Source organism: Oncorhynchus kisutch, unplaced genomic scaffold, assembly GCF_002021735.2.
Source record: "Oncorhynchus kisutch isolate 150728-3 unplaced genomic scaffold, Okis_V2 Okis06b-Okis10b_hom, whole genome shotgun sequence".
In the NCBI taxonomy this organism is placed as follows: domain Eukaryota; kingdom Metazoa; phylum Chordata; class Actinopteri; order Salmoniformes; family Salmonidae; genus Oncorhynchus; species Oncorhynchus kisutch.
In genome coordinates this window covers 16,475,310-16,495,045 of record NW_022261983.1, presented here as the reverse complement: position 1 = coordinate 16,495,045, position 19,736 = coordinate 16,475,310, and the positions used below count along the sequence as shown (strand labels likewise).

At 47.8% G+C, this 19,736-nt stretch overlaps 1 protein-coding gene across 1 annotated transcript in view; it reads left to right on the top strand.

Moving 5' to 3' along the window:
* The window catches only part of LOC109886184 (rho GDP-dissociation inhibitor 2-like), a 21,574-nt gene extending 1,925 nt beyond the window's left edge, over positions 1-19,649 (top strand). The window contains 3 exon segments of the mRNA XM_031813724.1: positions 7,636-7,712; positions 17,171-17,234; positions 17,448-19,649. Coding sequence (XP_031669584.1) covers positions 7,636-7,712; positions 17,171-17,234; positions 17,448-17,647 — 341 coding nt within the window. The 3' untranslated portion in view covers positions 17,648-19,649.
* Positions 19,650-19,736: the final 87 nt, after the last annotated feature.

Here is a 19,736-nt window from a genome sequence, read left to right as displayed (position 1 = left end):
CCTCTCCTGCACTCACTATCTCTCCATCCTCCATCCCTCTCTTTCCCTCACTATCTCTCCATCCTCCATCCCTCTCTTTCCCTCACTATCTCTCCATCCCTCTCTTTCCCTCACTATCTCTCCATCTCTCTCCTGCCCTCACTCTCTCCATCCCTCTCCTGCCCTCACTATCTCTCCATCCTCCATCCCTCTCTTTCCCTCCATATCTCTCCATCCTCCAGTGTAGTGGGATGAGGCTCCAATATGAATGAATTCAGTGTAGTGGGATGAGTCTCCAATGTGAATTAATTCAGTGTAGTGGGATGAGGCTCCAATATGAATGAATTCAGCGTAGTGGGATGAGGCTCCAATATGAATGAATTCAGTGTAGTGGGATGAGTCTCCAATGTGAATTAATTCAGTGTAGTGGGATGAGGCTCCAATATGAATGAATTCAGTGTAGTGGGATGAGGCTCCAATATGAATGAATTCAGTGTAGTGGGATGAGTCTCCAATGTGAATGAATTCAGTGTAGTGGGATGAGGCTCCAATATGAATGAATTCAGTGTAGTGGGATGAGGCTCCAATATGAATGAATTCAGTGTAGTGGGATGAGGCTCCAATATGAATGAATTCAGCGTAGTGGGATGAGGCTCCAATATGAATGAATTCAGTGGTGGGATGAGGTCTCCAATGTGAATTAATTCAGTGTAGTGGGATGAGTCTCCAATATGAATGAATTCAGTGGTGGGATGAGTCTCCAATGTGAATTAATTCAGTGTAGTGGGATGAGGCTCCAATATGAATGAATTCAGTGTGGTGGGATGAGGCTCCAATATGAATGAATTCAGTGTAGTGGGATGAGGCTCCAATATGAATGAATTCAGTGTAGTGGGATGAGGCTCCAATATGAATGAATTCAGTGTGGTGGGATGAGGCTCCAATATGAATGAATTCAGTGTAGTGGGATGAGGCTCCAATATGAATGAATTCAGTGTAGTGGGATGAGGCTCCAATATGAATGAATTCAGTGTAGTGGGATGAGGCTCCAATATGAATGAATTCAGTGTAGTGGGATGAGGCTCCAATATGAATGAATTCAGTGTAGTGGGATGAGGCTCCAATATGAATGAATTCAGTGTAGTGGGATGAGTCTCCAATGTGAATGAATTCAGTGTAGTGGGATGAGGCTCCAATATGAATGAATTCAGTGTAGTGGGATGAGGCTCCAATATGAATGAATTCAGTGTAGTGGGATGAGTCTCCAATGTGAATGAATTCAGTGTAGTGGGATGAGGCTCCAATATGAATGAATTCAGTGTAGTGGGATGAGGCTCCAATATGAATTAATTCAGTGTAGTGGGATGAGGCTCCAATATGAATGAATTCAGTGTAGTGGGATGAGGCTCCAATATGAATGAATTCAGTGTAGTGGGATGAGTCTCCAATGTGAATGAATTCAGTGTAGTGGGATGAGGCTCCAATATGAATGAATTCAGTGTAGTGGGATGAGGCTCCAATATGAATGAATTCAGTGTAGTGGGATGAGGCTCCAATATGAATGAATTCAGTGTAGTGGGATGAGGCTCCAATATGAATGAATTCAGTGGTGGGATGAGGCTCCAATATGAATGAATTCAGTGTAGTGGGATGAGGCTCCAATATGAATGAATTCAGTGGTGGGATGAGGCTCCAATATGAATGAATTCAGTGTAGTGGGATGAGGCTCCAATATGAATGAATTCAGTGTAGTGGGATGAGGCTCCAATATGAATGAATTCAGTGGTGGGATGAGGCTCCAATATGAATGAATTCAGTGTAGTGGGATGAGGCTCCAATATGAATGAATTCAGTGTAGTGGGATGAGGCTATGTATGGTTTTGCTCCATTGTTATTCTGGGATGGAGAAAGACCCTGTCTCTTTGTGTGTGTGTGTGTGTGTGTATCTGTCTCTCTGCCTCTCTCTGTGTGTGTGTGGGGGGGTGTGTGTGTGGGTGTGTGTATCTGTCTCCCTGTCTCTTTGTGTGTGTGGGTGTGGGTGTGTGTGTGTATCTGTCTCTCTGTGTGTGTGTGTGTGTGTCAGGGGACAGCTCAGCATGATAATGTAGGTTTAACGCCCCATCCTGCAGAGCCATGATGATGTCATCCTCCCACAGAGCAGGGAAGTGTGGAGGACCATCAATCTGTGTGTGGTGTCGTGTGTGTGGTGTCTGGTGTGTGTCTGGTGTGTGTGGTGTCTGGTGGGTCTGGTGTGTGTGGTGTCTGATGTGTGTGGTGTCTGGTGTCTGGTGTGTGTGTGTCTGGTGTGTGTGTCTGGTGTGTGTGGTGTCTGGTGTGTGGTGTCTGGTGTGTGTGTTGTCTGGTGTCTGGTGTTTGTGTGTGTTTGTGTGTGTTCTCATGTGGATGACTAGTGTGGGTGGGTGATTGTAAGGGTGGGTGGGTGATTGTAAGGGTGGGTGGGTGGGTATTGTAAGGGTGGGTGGGTATTGTAAGGGTGTGTGGGTATTGTAAGGGTGGGTGGGTATTGTAAGGGTGGGTGGGTGATTGTAAGGGTGGGTGGGTGGGTATTGTAAGGGTGGGTATTGTAAGGGTGGGTGGGTGGGTGATTGGAAGGGTGGGTGGGCGGATGATTGGAAGGGTGGGTGGGTATTGTAAGGGTGGGTGGGTATTGTAAGGGTGGGTATTGTAAGGGTGGGTGGGTGATTGGAAGGTGGGTGGGTATTGTAAGGGTGGGTGGGTATTGTAAGGGTGGGTGTTGTATTAGTGGGTATTGTATTAGTGGGTATTGTATTGGTGGGTATTGTAAGGGTGGGTATTGTAAGGGTGGGTGGGTATTGTAAGGGTGGGTATTGTAAGGGTGGGTGGGTGATTGTAAGGGTGGGTTGGTATTGTATTAGTGGGTATTGTAAGGGTGGGTATTGTAAGGGTGGGTGGGTGATTGTAAGGGTGGGTTGGTATTGTATTAGTGGGTATTGTAAGGGTGGGTATTGTATTAGTGGGTGGGTGGGTGGTTATTGTATTAGTGGGTGTGTGGGTATTGTATTGGTGGGTGTGGAGGGGCTTCCCTTGAATGAGACGATATCTAAGTATACACCACTATCTTCTCTTTCACAAAGGACAACCAACACACACACACACACACACACACACATACAAACAAACTGAGACTGAGACAAATGGGAAAGGTCACCTGGTTGCTAGGTGATAGAACCATCTGAGAGAGAGAGAGAGAGAAACAGAGAGAGAGGTACACAGAGATAGAGGCAGAGAGAGAGAGATACATAGAGAGAGAGAGACCGAGAGCAGCGTCTGTGACTGTTCCCTACAACATGTATAAGCTAGCACAGTAGCATAGAGAGACCGATGATGCCATGTAGATACTTCATAGAGTTGGTTTAACTAACGTTGGACCAGAGCTAGCCCTTCATCATGACATCATTACATTATACAGTACATAATGCCGCCTAGAGTTTGAGAGCGAGACCAACATTTGAATTAAAATACGTTTTTGTAGTTAAAAAAAACAAACATGTGTAATGTGACAACGATAGTATTCTTAATTAGCATTGAACAAGTTAATCCTAATTCTTCTCTAATTAAAAATCTCTCCTTAATTTCTGAATCACGCTTGTAACGTCAGTAGTTACAGTAGACTAAGCTTCAGAAGGGCAGAGGGATGGGGAGGGGCAGCTAGCCTACACAGAAGATGTTCAGCTGGAATGCAGGCCGACACTGGAATACATTTCTGAGTGACAGAGGGTTTGAAAAAATGTACGGAACTTCAAATAATTAACTGTTATTAACTGTTTCCCATGCTTTTAAAATAAATGTTTCTGTTCCGGAACGGTAGAGTTAAATTTAGTTCTCGGTTCTGGTTCTGTTCCAGAACGGTAGATTTAAATTTAGTTCTCGGTTCTGGTTCTGTTCCGGAACGGTAGAGTTAAATTTAGTTCTCGGTTCTGGTTCTGTTCCGGAACGGTAGAGTTACATTTAGTTCTCGGTTCTGGTTCTGTTCCGGAACGGTAGAGTTAAATTTAGTTCTCGGTTCTGGTTCTGTTCCGGAACGGTATAGTTCAATTTAGTTCTCGGTTCTGGTTCTGTTCCGGAACGGTAGAGTTACATTTAGTTCTCGGTTCTGGTTCTGTTCCGGAACGGTAGAGTTAAATTTAGTTCTCGGTTCTGGTTCTGTTCCGGAACGGTAGAGTTAAATTTAGTTCTCGGTTCTGGTTCAGTTCCGGAACTGTATAGTTAAATTTAGTTCTCGGTTCTGGTTCTGTTCCAGAACGGTAGATTTAAATTTAGTTCTCGGTTCTGGTTCTGTTCCGGAACGGTATAGTTACATTTAGTTCTCGGTTCTGGTTCTGTTCCGGAACGGTAGAGTTAAATTTAGTTCTCGGTTCTGGTTCTGTTCCGGAACGGTAGAGTTACATTTAGTTCTCGGTTCTGGTTCTGTTCCGGAACGGTATAGTTCAATTTAGTTCTCGGTTCTGGTTCTGTTCCGGAACGGTAGAGTTACATTTAGTTCTCGGTTCTGGTTCTGTTCCGGAACGGTATAGTTACATTTAGTTCTCGGTTCTGGTTCTGTTCCGGAACGGTAGATTTAAATTTAGTTCTCGGTTCTGGTTCTGTTCCGGAACGGTAGAGTTAAATTTAGTTCTCGGTTCTGGTTCTGTTCCGGAACGGTATAGTTAAATTTAGTTCTCGGTTCCGGTTCTGTTCCGGAACGGTATAGTTAAATTTAGTTCTCGGTTCTGGTTCTGTTCCTCCATTGTTTTTTCTTTGTTTTTAGGTTCCGTTCACTGAAACGGTTCCAACCCCTGATTCTTACATCCTGTAGGTATTTTTCTGGTCCAAGTCGGATATGGCAGTGTGAAGTGCAAAGGCGATTACGTCGTCCGTGGATCTGTTGGTGCGGTATGTGAGTTGTAGTGTGTCTAGGTTGTCAGGGAAGGTGGAGGTGATCCTTAAACTAGCCTCTCAAAGCTAGCCTTCCCTTTTATCTCTACTGCTTCCTCCGTTCCTCTGTTCTCTACATCTCTCTCCATGTATCTATCCTCTCCTTCCGTCTGTTCTCTACATCTCTCTCCAGGTATCTATCCTCTCCTTCCCTCTGTTCTCTACATCTCTCCAGGTATCTATCCTCTCCTTCCCTCTGTTCTCTACATCTCTCTCCAGGTATCTATCCTCTCCTTCCCTCTGTTCTCTACATCTCTCTCCATGTATCTCTCCTCTTCTTCCCCTTCCCCTGTCCTCCTCCTCTTTATCCCCCTCCTCCACCGTCCTCCTCCTCCTCCTCTTCATCCCCCTCCTCCCCTGTATCCCTCCATGATAAGGCTTTTACAGCAGGGTAAAGTGTAGAGTTTAAATGTATTAAACACCCATTATCTGTGATCAGAGGGTTCTAGAGTGGGTTCTGGTCAAATGTAGTGCACTATGTAGGGAATAGGGTGCCATTTGGGACTTGTATTTAATCTATAAACCCCAGACACAGAGAACAGCCAGAGACCAGACACAGAGAACAGTCAGAGACCAGACACAGAGAACAGTCAGAGACACAGATAACAGCCAGAGACCAGACAGAGAGAACAGTCAGAGACACAGAGAACAGTCAGAGACACAGAGAACAGTCAGAGACACAGAGAACAGTCAGAGACCAGACACAGAGAACAATCAGAGACACAGAGAACAGTCAGAGACCAGACACAGAGAACAGTCAGAGACCAGACACAGAGAACAGTCAGAGACCAGACACAGAGAACAGTCAGAGACACAGAGAACAGTCAGAGACCAGACACAGAGAACAGTCAGAGACCAGACGCATAGAGCAGTCAGAGACCAGACACAGATAGCATTCAGAGACCAGACACAGAGAGCAGTCAGAGACACAGAGAACAGTCAGAGACACAGAGAACAGTCAGAGACCAGACACAGAGAACAATCAGAGACACAGAGAACAGTCAGAGAGAACAGTCAGAGACCAGACACAGAGAACAGTCAGAGACCAGACACAGAGAACAGTCAGAGACACAGAGAACAGTCAGAGACACAGAGAACAGTCAGAGACACAGAGAACAGTCAGAGACCAGACACAGAGAACAGTCAGAGACCAGAGAACAGTCAGAGACACAGAGAGCAGTCAGAGACCAGACACAGAGAGCAGTCAGAGACACAGAGAGCAGTCAGAGACACAGAGAGCAGTCAGAGACACAGAGAACAGTCAGAGACACAGAGAACAGTCAGAGACCAGACACAGAGAACAGTCAGAGACCAGACACAGAGAACAGTCAGAGAACAGTCAGAGACCAGACACAGAGAACAGTCAGAGACACAGAGAACAGTCAGAGACCAGACACAGAGAACAGTCAGAGACCAGACACAGAGAACAGTCAGAGACACAGAGAACAGTAAGAGACCAGACACAGAGAACAGTCAGAGACACCGAGAACAGTCAGAGACCAGACACCGAGAACAGTCAGAGACCAGACACAGAGAACAGTCAGAGACCAGACACAGAGAGCAGTCAGAGACACAGAGAACAGTCAGAGACCAGACACAGAGAACAATCAGAGACACAGAGAACAGTCAGAGACTCAGAGACCAGACACAGAGAACAGTCAGAGACCCAGAGACCAGACACAGAGAACAGTCAGAGACCAGACACAGAGAACAGTCAGAGACCAGACACAGAGAACAGTCAGAGACCAGACACAGAGAGCAGTCAGAGACCAGACACAGAGAGCCGTCAGAGACCAGACACAGAGAACTGTCAGAGACCAGGCACAGAGAACAGTCAGAGAGAACAGTCAGAGACACAGAGAACAGTCAAGAGACCAGACACCGAGAACAGTCAGAGACCAGACACAGAGAACAGTCAGAGACCAGACACAGAGAACAGTCAGAGACCAGACACAGAGAACAGTCAGAGACCAGGCACAGAGAACAGTCAGAGACACAGAGAACAGTCAGAGACCAGACACAGAGACCAGACACAGAGAACAGTCAGAGACCAGACACAGAGAACAGTCAGAGACCAGTTACAGAGAACAGTCAGAGACCAGACACAGAGAGCAGTCAGAGACCAGACACAGAGAGCAGTCAGAGACCAGACACAGAGAGCAGTCAGAGACCAGACACAGAGGACAGTCAGAGACCAGACACAGAGAACAGTCAGAGACCAGACACAGAGAGCAGTCAGAGACCAGACACAGAGAGCAGTCAGAGACCAGACACAGAGAGCAGTCAGAGACCAGACACAGAGAGCAGTCAGAGACCAGACACAGAGAGCAGTCAGAGACCAGACACAGAGGACAGTCAGAGACTAGACACAGAGGACAGTCAGACACAGAGAACAGTCAGAGACCAGACACAGAGAACAGTCAGAGACTAGACACAGAGGACAGTCAGACACAGAGAACAGTCAGAGACCAGACACAGAGAGCAGTCAGAGACCAGACACAGAGAGCAGTCAGAGACCAGACACAGAGAACAGTCAGAGACTAGACACAGAGGACAGTCAGACACAGAGAACAGTCAGAGACCAGACACAGAGAACTTCAGAAACAATATGGATATCATCTGCAGTTTGGCTGTTGTGTTTGAATATTGAAGTGATAACCTCATCTGTTGACCTCACGTTGTCATGGTGTTGACCTGCAGGTGACCCGGAGGCCCTGAAGAAGAAGAGTTTCACCATGAAGGAAGGAGTGGACTACAGAGTGAAGATACACTTCAAGGTAAGAACCTTCTCCTTCTTTGTCCTGGACTACAGAATCAAGATACACTTTAAGCTGAGAACATCTCTGTCACGACTCAGAATTTGACCTAGATGCAGATACAGGAGTCGGATGGTTCGGGTCTCAGAATATTTATTATAACATAGGGACAGTTTAAAGGGCAGGTCGAGGGCAGGCAGAGGTTCGTAAGTCCAAGACAGAGTCAATCAGGGCCAGAACGGCAGGCAGGCTCAGGGCCAGAACGGCAGGCAGGCTCAGGGCCAGGACAGGCAGGCTCAGGGCCAGAACGGCAGGCAGGCTCAGGGCCAGGACAGGCAGGTTCAGGGCCAGGACAGGCAGAAAGGTTGGAACTGGGAAGACTAGAAAGCTAGAACTTGAACAGGAGAAACAGGAAACACGCTGGTAAGACCTGACAAAACAAGACGAACTGGCAACAGACAACCAGAAAATGCAGGTATAAATACACTGGGATAATGGAGGGAAATAGGAGACACCTGGTGGGGGGGAGATAAGCACAAGACTGGTGAAACAGATCAGGGATCAATCTCCTCTTCACCTTTTTGTTCTGCTCTGTTTGGTTCTGTTCTGCTCTGTTTGGTTCTGTTCTGCTCTGTTTGGTTCTGTTCTTCTCTGCTCTGTTTGGTTCTGTTATGTTCTTCTCTGCTCTGTTTGGTTCTGTTCTTCTCTGCTCTGTTTGGTTCTGTTCTTCTCTGCTCTGTTTGGTTATGTTCTTCTCTGCTCTGTTTGGTTCTGTTATGTTCTTCTCTGCTCTGTTTGGTTCTGTTCTTCTCTGCTCTGTTTGGTTCTGTTCTTCTCTGCTCTGTTTGGTTCTGTTCTTCTCTGCTCTGTTTGGTTCTGTTCTTCTCTGCTCTGTTTGGTTCTGTTCTTCTCTGCTCTGTTTGGTTCTGTTCTGTTCTTCTCTGCTCTGTTTGGTTCTGTTCTTCTCTGCTCTGTTTGGTTCTGTTATGTTCTTCTCTGCTCTGTTTGGTTCTGTTATGTTCTTCTCTGCTCTGTTTGGTTCTGTTATGTTCTTCTCTGCTCTGTTTGGTTCTGTTATGTTCTTCTCTGCTCTGTTTGGTTCTGTTATGTTCTTCTCTGCTCTGTTTGGTTCTGTTATGTTCTTCTCTGCTCTGTTTGGTTCTGTTATGTTCTTCTCTGCTCTGTTTGGTTCTGTTATGTTCTTCTCTGCTCTGTTTGGTTCTGTTCTTCTCTGCTCTGTTTGGTTCTGTTCTTCTCTGCTCTGTTTGGTTCTGTTCTTCTCTGCTCTCTTCTCTTTTTTTATTTTTTTATTTAACCTTTATTTAACCAGGTAGGCCAGTTGAGAACACCTTTATTTAACCAGGTAGGCCAGTTGGGAACACCTTTATTTAACCAGGTAGGCTAGTTGAGAACACCTTTATTTAACCAGGTAGGCCAGTTGGGAACAAGTTCTCATTTACAACTGCGACCTGGTCAAGATAAAGCAAAGCAGTGTGACATAAACGAGGAGGCAAAATAATAACAATTTAGCAAATGAACACTGGAGTGATAGATGTGCAGATGATGATGTGCAAGTAGAGATACTGGGATGCAAAAGAGCAAGTAGATAAATAACAATATGGGGATGAGGTAGTTCGGTGTGCTATTGACAGATGGGCTGTGTACAGGTACAGTGATCGGTAAGCTGCTCTGACAGCTGATGCTTAAAGTTAGAGAGGGAGATATAAGTCTCCAGCTTCAGTGATTTTTGCAATTCCTTCCAGTCATTGGCAGCAGAGAACTGGAAGGAAAGGCACCAAAGGAGGTGTTGACTTTGGGGATGACCAGTGGGGCTTTGGTGACCAAACGGATGGCACTGTGATAGACTACATCCAGTTTGCTGAGTAGGGTGTTGGAGGCTATTTTGTAAATGACATCGTCGAAGTCAAGGATCGGTAGGATAGTCAGTTTTACGAGGGTATGAGGAGACGCATACAAAGCTCTCCCGCGCCCTCCATTTGGCAAACCTGACAATAATTCTATCCTCCTGATTCCTGCTTACAAGCAAAAATTGAAGCAGGAAGCAGCAGTAACTAGATCAATAAAAAGTGGTCAAAGGAAGCAGTTGCTAAGCACAGGACTGTTTTGCTAGCACAGACTGGAATATGTTCTGAGATTTCTCCGATGGCATTGAGGAGTACCCCACATCAGTCATTGGCTTCATCAATCAGTGCATCGATGACGTCGTCCCCACAGTGACCATATGTACATACCCCAACCAGAAGCCATGGATTAACGGCAACATTACAACACTACTTTAGACCGGGACCTATAGGACTAAGGGCACTACTTTAGACCAGGGCCTATAGGACTAAGGGCACTACTTTAGACCAGGATATATAGGGCTAAGGGCACTACTTTAGACCAGGACCTATAGGGCTGAGGGCACTACTTTAGACCAGGATCTATAGGGCTAAAGACACTACTTTAGACCAGGACCTATAGGGCTGAGGGCACTACTTTAGACCGGGACCTATAGGACTGAGGGCACTACTTTAGACCAGGACCTATAGGACTAAGAGCACTACTTTAGACCAGAACCTATAGGGCTAAGGGCACTACTTTAGACCAGGGCCTATAGGACTAAGGGCACTACTTTAGACCAGGGTCTATAGGACTAAGGGCACTACTTTAGACCAGAACCTATAGGACTGAGGGCACTACTTTAGACCAGGGTCTATAGGACTGAGGGCACTACTTTAGACCAGGGTCTATAGGACTGAGGGCACTACTTTAGACCAGGGTCTATAGGACTGAGGGCACTACTTTAGACCAGGGTCTATAGGACTGAGGGCACTACTTTAGACCAGGGTCTATAGGACTGAGGGCACTACTTTAGACCAGGGTCTATAGGACTGAGGGCACTACTTTAGACCAGGGTCTATAGGACTGAGGGCACTACTTTAGACCAGGGCCTATAGGACTGTCGGCACTACTTTAGACCAGGGTCTATAGGACTATGGGCACTACTTTAGACCAGGGTCTATAGGACTAAGGGCACTACTTTAGACCAGGGCCTATAGGACTGAGGGCACTACTTTAGACCAGGGTCTATAGGACTATGGGCACTACTTTAGACCAGGACCTATAGGACTGAGGGCACTACTTTAGACCAGGGTCTATAGGACTGAGGGCACTACTTTAGACCAGGGTCTATAGGACTGAGGGCACTACTTTAGACCAGGGTCTATAGGACTATGGGCACTACTTTAGACCAGGGTCTATAGGACTGTCGGCACTACTTTAGACCAGGGTCTATAGGACTATGGGCACTACTTTAGACCAGGGTCTATAGGACTACGGGCACTACTTTAGACCAGGGCCTATAGGACTGAGGGCACTACTTTAGACCAGGATCTATAGGACTATGGGCACTACTTTAATCCAGAGCCTATAGGACTATGGGCACTACTTTAGACCAGGGCCTATAGGGCTAAGGGCACTACTTTAGACCAGGGTCTATAGGGCTAAGGGCACTACTTTAGACCAGGGTCTATAGGGCTAAGGGCACTACTTTAGACCAGGGTCTATAGGGCTAAGGGCACTACTTTAGACCAGGGTCTATAGGGCTAAGGGCACTACTTTAGACCAGGGTCTATAGGGTTAAGGGCACTACTTTAGACCAGGGTCTATATATCTCCGGCGCCGACAGAGATGGCCGCCTCGCTTCGCGTTCCTAGGAAACTATGCAGTTTTTTGTTTTTTACGTGTTATTTCTTACACTAGTACCCCAGGTCATCTTAGGTTTCATCACATACAGCCGAGAAGAACTACTGAATATAAGATCAGCGTCAACTCACCACCAGTACGACCAAGAATATGTTTTTCGCGATGCGGATCCTGTGTTCTGCCTTACAACCAGCGCCACGGATGGTTCCCATGCAGCGACCCAAAAAAACGACTCAGAAAAAGAGGGAAACGAAGCGGTCTTCTGGTCAGACTCCGGAGACGGGCACATCGTGCACCACTCCCTAGCATTCTTCTTGCCAATGTCCAGTCTCTTGACAACAAGGTTGATGAAATCCGAGCAAGGGTAGCATTCCAGAGGGACATCAGAGACTGTAACGTTCTCTGTTTCACGGAAACGTGGCTCACTGGAGAGACGCAATCCGAAGCGGTGCAGCCAGCGGGTTTCTCCACGCATCGCGCGGACAGAAACGAACATCTTTCTGGTAAGAAGAGGGGCGGGGGCGTATGCCTTATGGCCAACGTGACATGGTGTGATGAAAGAAACATACAGGAACTCAAATCCTTCTGTTCACCTGATTTAGAATTCCTCACAATCAAATGTAGACCGCATTATCTACCAAGAGAATTCTCTTCGATTATAATCACAGCCGTATATATCCCCCCCCAAGCAGACACATCGATGGCCCTGAACGAACTTTATTTAACTCTCTGCAAACTGGAAACGATTTATCCGGAGGCTGCATTCATTGTAGCTGGGGATTTTAACAAGGCTAATCTGAAAACAAGACTCCCTAAATTTTATCAGCATATCGATTGCGCAACCAGGGGTGGAAAGACCCTGGATCATTGTTACTCTAACTTCCGCGACGCATATAAGGCCCTGCCCCGCCCCCCTTTCGGAAAAGCTGACCACGACTCCATTTTGTTGATCCCTGCCTACAGACAGAAACTAAAACAAGAAGCTCCCACGCTGAGGTCTGTCCAACGCTGGTCCGACCAAGCTGACTCCACACTCCAAGACTGCTTCCATCACGTGGACTGGGATATGTTTCGTATTGCGTCAGCCAACAACATTGACGAATACGGTGCGTTGAAGATGTCGTTCCCATAGCAACGATTAAAACATTCCCCAACCAGAAACCGTGGATTGATGGCAGCATTCGTGTGGAACTGAAGGCGCGAACCACTGCTTTTAATCAGGGCAAGGTGTCTGGTAACATGACTGAATACAAACAGTGCAGCTATTCCCTCCGCAAGGCTATCAAACAAGCTAAGCGCCAGTACAGAGACAAAGTAGAATCTCAATTCAACGGCTCAGACACAAGAGGCATGTGGCAGGGTCTACAGTCAATCACGGACTACAGGAAGAAACCCAGCCCAGTCACGGACCAGGATGTCTTGCTCCCAGGCAGACTAAACAACTTTTTTGCCCGCTTTGAGGACAATACAGTGCCACTGACACGGCCTGCAACGTGCGGTCTCTCCTTCACTGCAGCCGAAGTGAGTAAGACATTTAAACGTGTTAACCCTCGCAAGGCTGCAGGCCCAGACGGCATCCCCAGCCGCGCCCTCAGAGCATGCGCAGACCAGCTGGCCGGTGTGTTTACGGACATATTCAACCAATCCCTATACCAGTCTGCTGTTCCCACATGCTTCAAGAGGGCCACCATTGTTCCTGTTCCCAAGAAAGCTAAGGTAACCGAGCTAAACGACTACCGCCCCGTAGCACTCACATCCGTCATCATGAAGTGCTTTGAGAGACTAGTCAAGGACCATATCACCTCCACCCTACCTGACACCCTTGACCCACTCCAATTTGCTTACCGCCCAAATAGGTCCACAGACGATGCAATCTCAACCACTCTGCACACTGCCCTAACCCATCTGGACAAGAGGAATACCTATGTGAGAATGCTGTTCATCGACTACAGCTCGGCATTCAACACCATAGTACCCTCCAAGCTCGTCATCAAGCTCGAGACCCTGGGTCTCGACCCCGCCCTGTGCAACTGGGTACTGGACTTCCTGACGGGCCGCCCCCAGGTGGTGAGGGTAGGCAACAACATCTCCTCCCCGCTGATCCTCAACACTGAGGCCCCACAAGGGTGCGTTCTGAGCCCTCTCCTGTACTCCCTGTTCACCCACGACTGCGTGGCCACGCACGCCTCCAACTCAATCATCAAGTTTGCGGACGACACAACAGTGGTAGGCTTGATTACCAACAACGACGAGACGGCCTACAGGGAGGAGGTGAGGGCCCTCGGAGTGTGGTGTCAGGAAAATAACCTCACACTCAACGTCAACAAAACTAAGGAGATGATTGTGGACTTCAGGAAACAGCAGAGGGAACACCCCCCCATCCACATCGATGGAACAGTAGTGGAGAGGGTAGCAAGTTTTAAGTTCCTCGGCATACACATCACAGACAAACTGAATTGGTCCACTCACACAGACAGCATCGTGAGGAAGGCGCAGCAGCGCCTCTTCAACCTCAGGAGGCTGAAGAAATTCGGCTTGTCACCAAAAGCACTCACAAACTTCTACAGATGCACAATCGAGAGCATCCTGGCGGGCTGTATCACCGCCTGGTATGGCAACTGCACCGCCCTCAACCGTAAGGCTCTCCAGAGGGTAGTGAGGTCTGCACAACGCATCACCGGGGGCAAACTACCTGCCCTCCAGGACACCTACACCACCCGATGCTACAGGAAGGCCATAAAGATCATCAAGGACATCAACCACCCGAGCCACTGCCTGTTCACCCCGCTGTCATCCAGAAGGCGAGGTCAGTACAGGTGCATCAAAGCTGGGACCGAGAGACTGAAAAACAGCTTCTATCTCAAGGCCATCAGACTGTTAAACAGCCACCACTAACATTGAGTGGCTACTGCCAACACACTGTCAATGCCACTGACTCTACTCCAGCCACTTTAATCATGGGAATTGACGGGAAATGATGTAAATATATCACTAGCCACTTTAAACAATGCTACCTTATATAATGTTACTTACCCTACATTATTCATCTCATATGCATACGTAGATACTGTACTCTATATCATCGACTGCATCCTTATGTAATACATGTATCACTAGCCACTTTAACTACGCCACTTGGTTTACATACTCATCTCATATGTATATACTGTACTCGATATCATCTACTGTATCTTGCCTATGCTGCTCTGTACCATCACTCATTCATATATCCTTATGTACATATTCTTTATCCCCTTACACTCTGTATAAGACAGTAGTTTTTTTTGGGAATTGTTAGTTAGATTACTTGTTCGTTATTACTGCATTGTCGGAACTAGAAGCACAAGCATTTCGCTACACTCGCATTAACATCTGCTAACCATGTGTATGTGACAAATAAATTTGATTTGATTTGATTTGATATGGCTAAGGGCACTACTTTAGACCAGGGTCTATAGGGCTAAGGGCACTACTTTAGACCAGGGTCTATAGGGCTAAGGGCACTACTTTAGACCAGGGTCTATAGGGCTAAGTGCCCTGGTCAAACATTGTGCACTGAATAGGGAGTAGGGTGTCATTTGGGACAAAGCTGTGTAAAGTTGCCTCTTAATGAGACTTCACATACGATAACTCTCCTTTTCTTTCCGCTCCTTCCCTCCTCTCCTCTCCTCTCCTCTCCTCTCCTCTCCTCTCCTCTCCTCTCCTCTCCTCTCCTCTCCTCTCCTCTCCTCCTCCTCTCCTCTCCTCTCCTCTCCTCTCCTCTCCAATCTCCTCTCCAATCTCCTCTCTCCTCTCCTCTCTCCCCTCCTCTCATCTCCTCTCCAATCTCTCCTCTCCTCTCCTCTCCTCTCCTCTCCTCTCCTCTCCTCTCCTCTCCTCTCCTCTCCTCTCCTCTCCTCTCCTCTCCTCTCCTCTCCTCTCCTCTCCTCTCCTCTCCTCTCCTCTCCTCTCCAATCTCTCCTCTCCTCTCCTCTCCTCTCCTCTCCTCTCCAGTCTCCTCTCCTCTCCAGTCTCCTCTCCAGTCTCCTCTCTCCTCTCCTCTCCTCTCCTCTCCTCTCCTCTCCTCTCCTCTCCAATCTCTCCTCTCCTCTCCTCTCCAATCTCATCTCTCCAATCTCATCTCCCCAATCTCCTCTCTCCAATCTCCTCTCTCCTCTCCTCTCCAATCTCTCCTCTCCTCTCCTCTCCTCTCCTCTCCTCTCCTCTCCTCTCCTCTCCTCTCCTCTCCTCTCCAATCTCTCCTCTCCTCTCCTCTCCAATCTCTCCTCTCCAATCTCTCCTCTCCAATCTCTCCTCTCCTCTCCAATCTCTCCTCTCCTCTCCAATCTCTCCTCTCCTCTCCTCTCCTCTCCTCTCCAATCTCTCCTCTCCTCTCCTCTCCAATCTCCTCTCTCCTCTCCTCTCCTCTCCAATCTCCTCTCTCCTCTCCTCTCCTCTCCTCTCCTCTCCTCTCCAATCTCCTCTCCTCTCCTCTCCAATCTCCTCTCCTCTCCTCTCCTCTCCTCTCCTCTCCTCTCCTCTCCTCTCCTCTCCTCTCCAATCTCTCCTCTCCTCTCCTCTCCAATCTCCTCTCTCCTCTCCTCTCCAATCTCCTCTCTCCTCTCCTCTCCAATCTCTCCTCTCCAACCTCTCTCCTCCTCTCCTCTCCTCTCTCCTCTCCTCTCCTCTCCTCTCCTCTCCTCTCCTCTCCTCTCCCTCCTCCTCTCCTCTCCAATCTCCTCTCCTCTCCCCTCCCCTCCCCTCCTCTCCTCTCCAACCTCTCCTCTCCAATCTCCCCTCCAACCTCTCCTCTCCAATCTCCCCTCCCTCCCCTCCCCTCCCCTCCCCTCCCCTCCTCTCCAATCTCTCCTCTCCTCTCCTCTCCTCTACTCTCCTCTCCCTCCTCTCCTCTCCAATCTCCTCCCTCCCCTCCTCTCCTCTCCTCTCCAATCTCCTCCTCTCCTCTCCTCTCCTCTCCTCTCCAATCTCTCCTCTCCTCTCCTCTCCTCTCCAATCTCCTCTCCTCTCCCCTCCCCTCCTCTCCTCTCCTCTCCTCTCCAATCTCTCCTCTCCTCTCCTCTCCTCTCCTCTCCTCTCCTCTCCTCTCCCCTCCTCTCCTCTCCTCTCCTCTCCTCTCCTCTCCTCTCCTCTCCTCTCCTCTCCTCTCCTCTCCTCTCCTCTCCTCTCCTCTCCTCTCCTCTCCTCTCCCCTCCCCTCCTCTCCAATCTCCTCCCTCCTCTCCTCTCCTCTCCAATCTCTCCTCTCCTCTCCAATCTCCTCTCCTCTCCTCTCCTCTCCTCTCCTCTCCTCTCCTCTCCTCTCCTCTCCTCTCCTCTCCTCTCCTCTCCTCTCCTCTCCTCTCCCCTCCCCCTCCCCTCCTCTCCTCTCCTCTCCAATCTCCTCCCTCCTCTCCTCTCCAATCTCCTCCTCTCCCTCTCCTCTCCTCTCCTCTCCTCTCCTCTCCTCTCCTCTCCTCTCCTCTCCTCTCCTCTCCTCTCCTCTCCTCTCCTCTCCTCTCCTCTCCTCTCCTCTCCTCTCCTCTCCTCTCCTCCATATAAGTTCATACGGTGTTTAAATGCATTTCAGATTTCCAGTCCCAATGAATTTACATTGTTTATTTATTGCTCCTGATAACCCCCCTCCCCTCCCCTCCCCTCCCTCCCCTCCCCTCCCCTCCCCTCCCCCCCCCCTCCCCTCCCCTCCCCTCCCTCCCCTCCCCTCCCCTCCCCTCCCCCCTCCCCTCCCCCCCCCCCCCCCCCCCCTCCCCTCCCCTCCCCTCCCCTCCTCTCCAGGTTAACAGGGATATTGTGTCTGGGCTGAAGTACGTCCATCTGACCTACAGGAAAGGAATCAGAGGTAAGGAGGACCCCATTTTGTGCCGAGCTGTGGATACGCTGTGCTGTTTAGGCCCGTAGACCGTGTCAGTTTCTGATACATAAACCTAATTCAGCGATGCAACTGAGCTGCCATTTTGTGTGTTTTCATTTACACAAGATGTCAGTTTCCCCGACATTCACCTAAAAACTGGCTAGCAAGTGTGCAACTGAGCGTCCATTTTGTGTCGTGCAGTGGACAAGGCGGTGTACATGGTGGGCAGCTACGGGCCGCGGGTGGAGGAGCACGAGTTCATGACCCCGGTGGAGGAGGCGCCCAAAGGCATGATTGTCAGAGGCAGCTACCACATCAAGTCCCACTTCACCGACGACGACAAGACCGACCACCTCTCCTGGGAGTGGAACCTGGGGATCAAGAAGGACTGGGATGAATAGAGAGGAGCCTCATTTCTCTCTCCCTCCTTCCCTCTCCCTGTGTCTCCACCTCTCCCTTCCTTCCTTCCTTCCTTCTCTCTCCCGTCTCCCCCACTTTCATCCCTCCTTCCTCCATCAAGAAGGACTGGGATGGATAGAGACCTCATCCTCTCCATGCTTCCCTCTCCCCTTGTCTCCCCTCTCCCTCCTTCTCTCCCTCTTCATTTAGAAGGACTGGGATGGATAGAGACCTCATCCCTCTCCCCATGCATCCCTCTCCCCATGTCTCCCCTCTCCCTCCTTCTCTCCCTCTTTATTTAGAAGGACTGTCTCTCCCTCTTTCTTCCTCCCCCCTCCTCTCCCTCCAAGGCCCACCTGTATAATAGTAAAAGACAGAGGCCGGTATGAAAGGTGTAAACAGGAAGTTAGGTTAGGCACGGTCTAGAGACAGAGAGGATGTTGTCAAAAACCAAACCAGTATACATCATAGTAGACAACTGAACATCGTGGGCTACAAACCAAAATGGCCCCCTATTCCCTATATAGTGCACTACCCGCAGGGCTCTGGATAAAAGTAGTGCACTATGTAGGGAATAGGGGGCCATTTTGGGAGGCAGGAGGTATGTTAGAATGTTTGACAACAGCGTGTCTCATGCTCCTCAAGAAGTTACCATCTTCTAAGTCCTACATCTATAATGACCATCTTCTAAGTTATAGTTCTAGAATGACCATCTTCTAAGTCCTACATCTATAATGACCATCTTCTAAGTTATAGTTATAGAATGACCATCTTCTAAGTTATAGTTCTAGAATGACCATCTTCTAAGTTATAGTTCTAGAATGACCATCTTCTAAGTTATAGTTCTATAATGACCATCTTCTAAGTTCTAGATCTAGAATGACCATCTTCTAAGTCCTACATCTAGAATGACCATCTTCTAAGTTCTAGATCTAGAATGACCATCTTCTAAGTCCTACATCTATAATGACCATCTTCTAAGTTATAGTTCTAGAATGACCATCTTCTAAGTCCTACATCTATAATGACCATCTTCTAAGTTATAGTTCTAGAATGACCATCTTCTAAGTCCTACATCTAGAATGACCATCTTCTAAGTTCTAGATCTATAATGACCATCTTCTAAGTCCTACATCTAGAATGACCATCTTCTAAGTCCTACATCTAGAATGACCATCTTCTAAGTCCGACATCTATAATGACCATCTTCTAAGTTATAGTTCTAGAATAACCATCTTCTAAGTCCTACATCTATAATGACCATCTTCTAAGTTATAGTTCTAGAATGACCATCTTCTAAGTTATAGTTCTATAATGACCATCTTCTAAGTCCTACATCTAGAATGACCATCTTCTAAGTTCTAGATCTATAATGACCATCTTCTAAGTCCTACATCTAGAATGACCATCTTCTAAGTCCTACATCTAGAATGACCATCTTCTAAGTCCTACATCTAGAATGACCATCTTCTAAGTCCTACATCTAGAATGACCATCTTCTAAGTCCGACATCTAGAATGACCATCTTCTAAGTCCGACATCTAGAATGACCATCTTCTAAGTCCTACATCTAGAATGACCATCTTCTAAGTCCTACATCTAGAATGACCATCTTCTAAGTCCTACATCTAGAATGACCATCTTCTAAGTCCGACATCTAGAATGACCATCTTCTAAGTCCTACATCTAGAATCTCATTTCTGTTACTGTGTCTTTCAGTTGCCTCCTGTCTCTGTTATACTTGACACACCTGAGCTGTTATTGGATTCATGTAAAACAACATGGTTTCACTCTGTCTGGAGGAGCGTTACCATGGTAACATATCAACAGACAACTGTTGTTTTCTCAGGTTTGTCCGCTATAATTTCTCTATTTTTCCAATGCTGCTTGAATGTCAATACCCCAAAATGTCTGCCTCTTTGCCTATTGAGAGAGTTGCTCTTTAAAAGATAACGTCATTCACCATGTATCAACCATCTTCCATTAAACATCATGTAAACATCCCGAGGAGGCCTGTTGTCTGGCTATGATGAAGAAAATGTGATTGTGATGCGTACAATATGTTCTGGAGTAGTCGCTACAGAATACAGC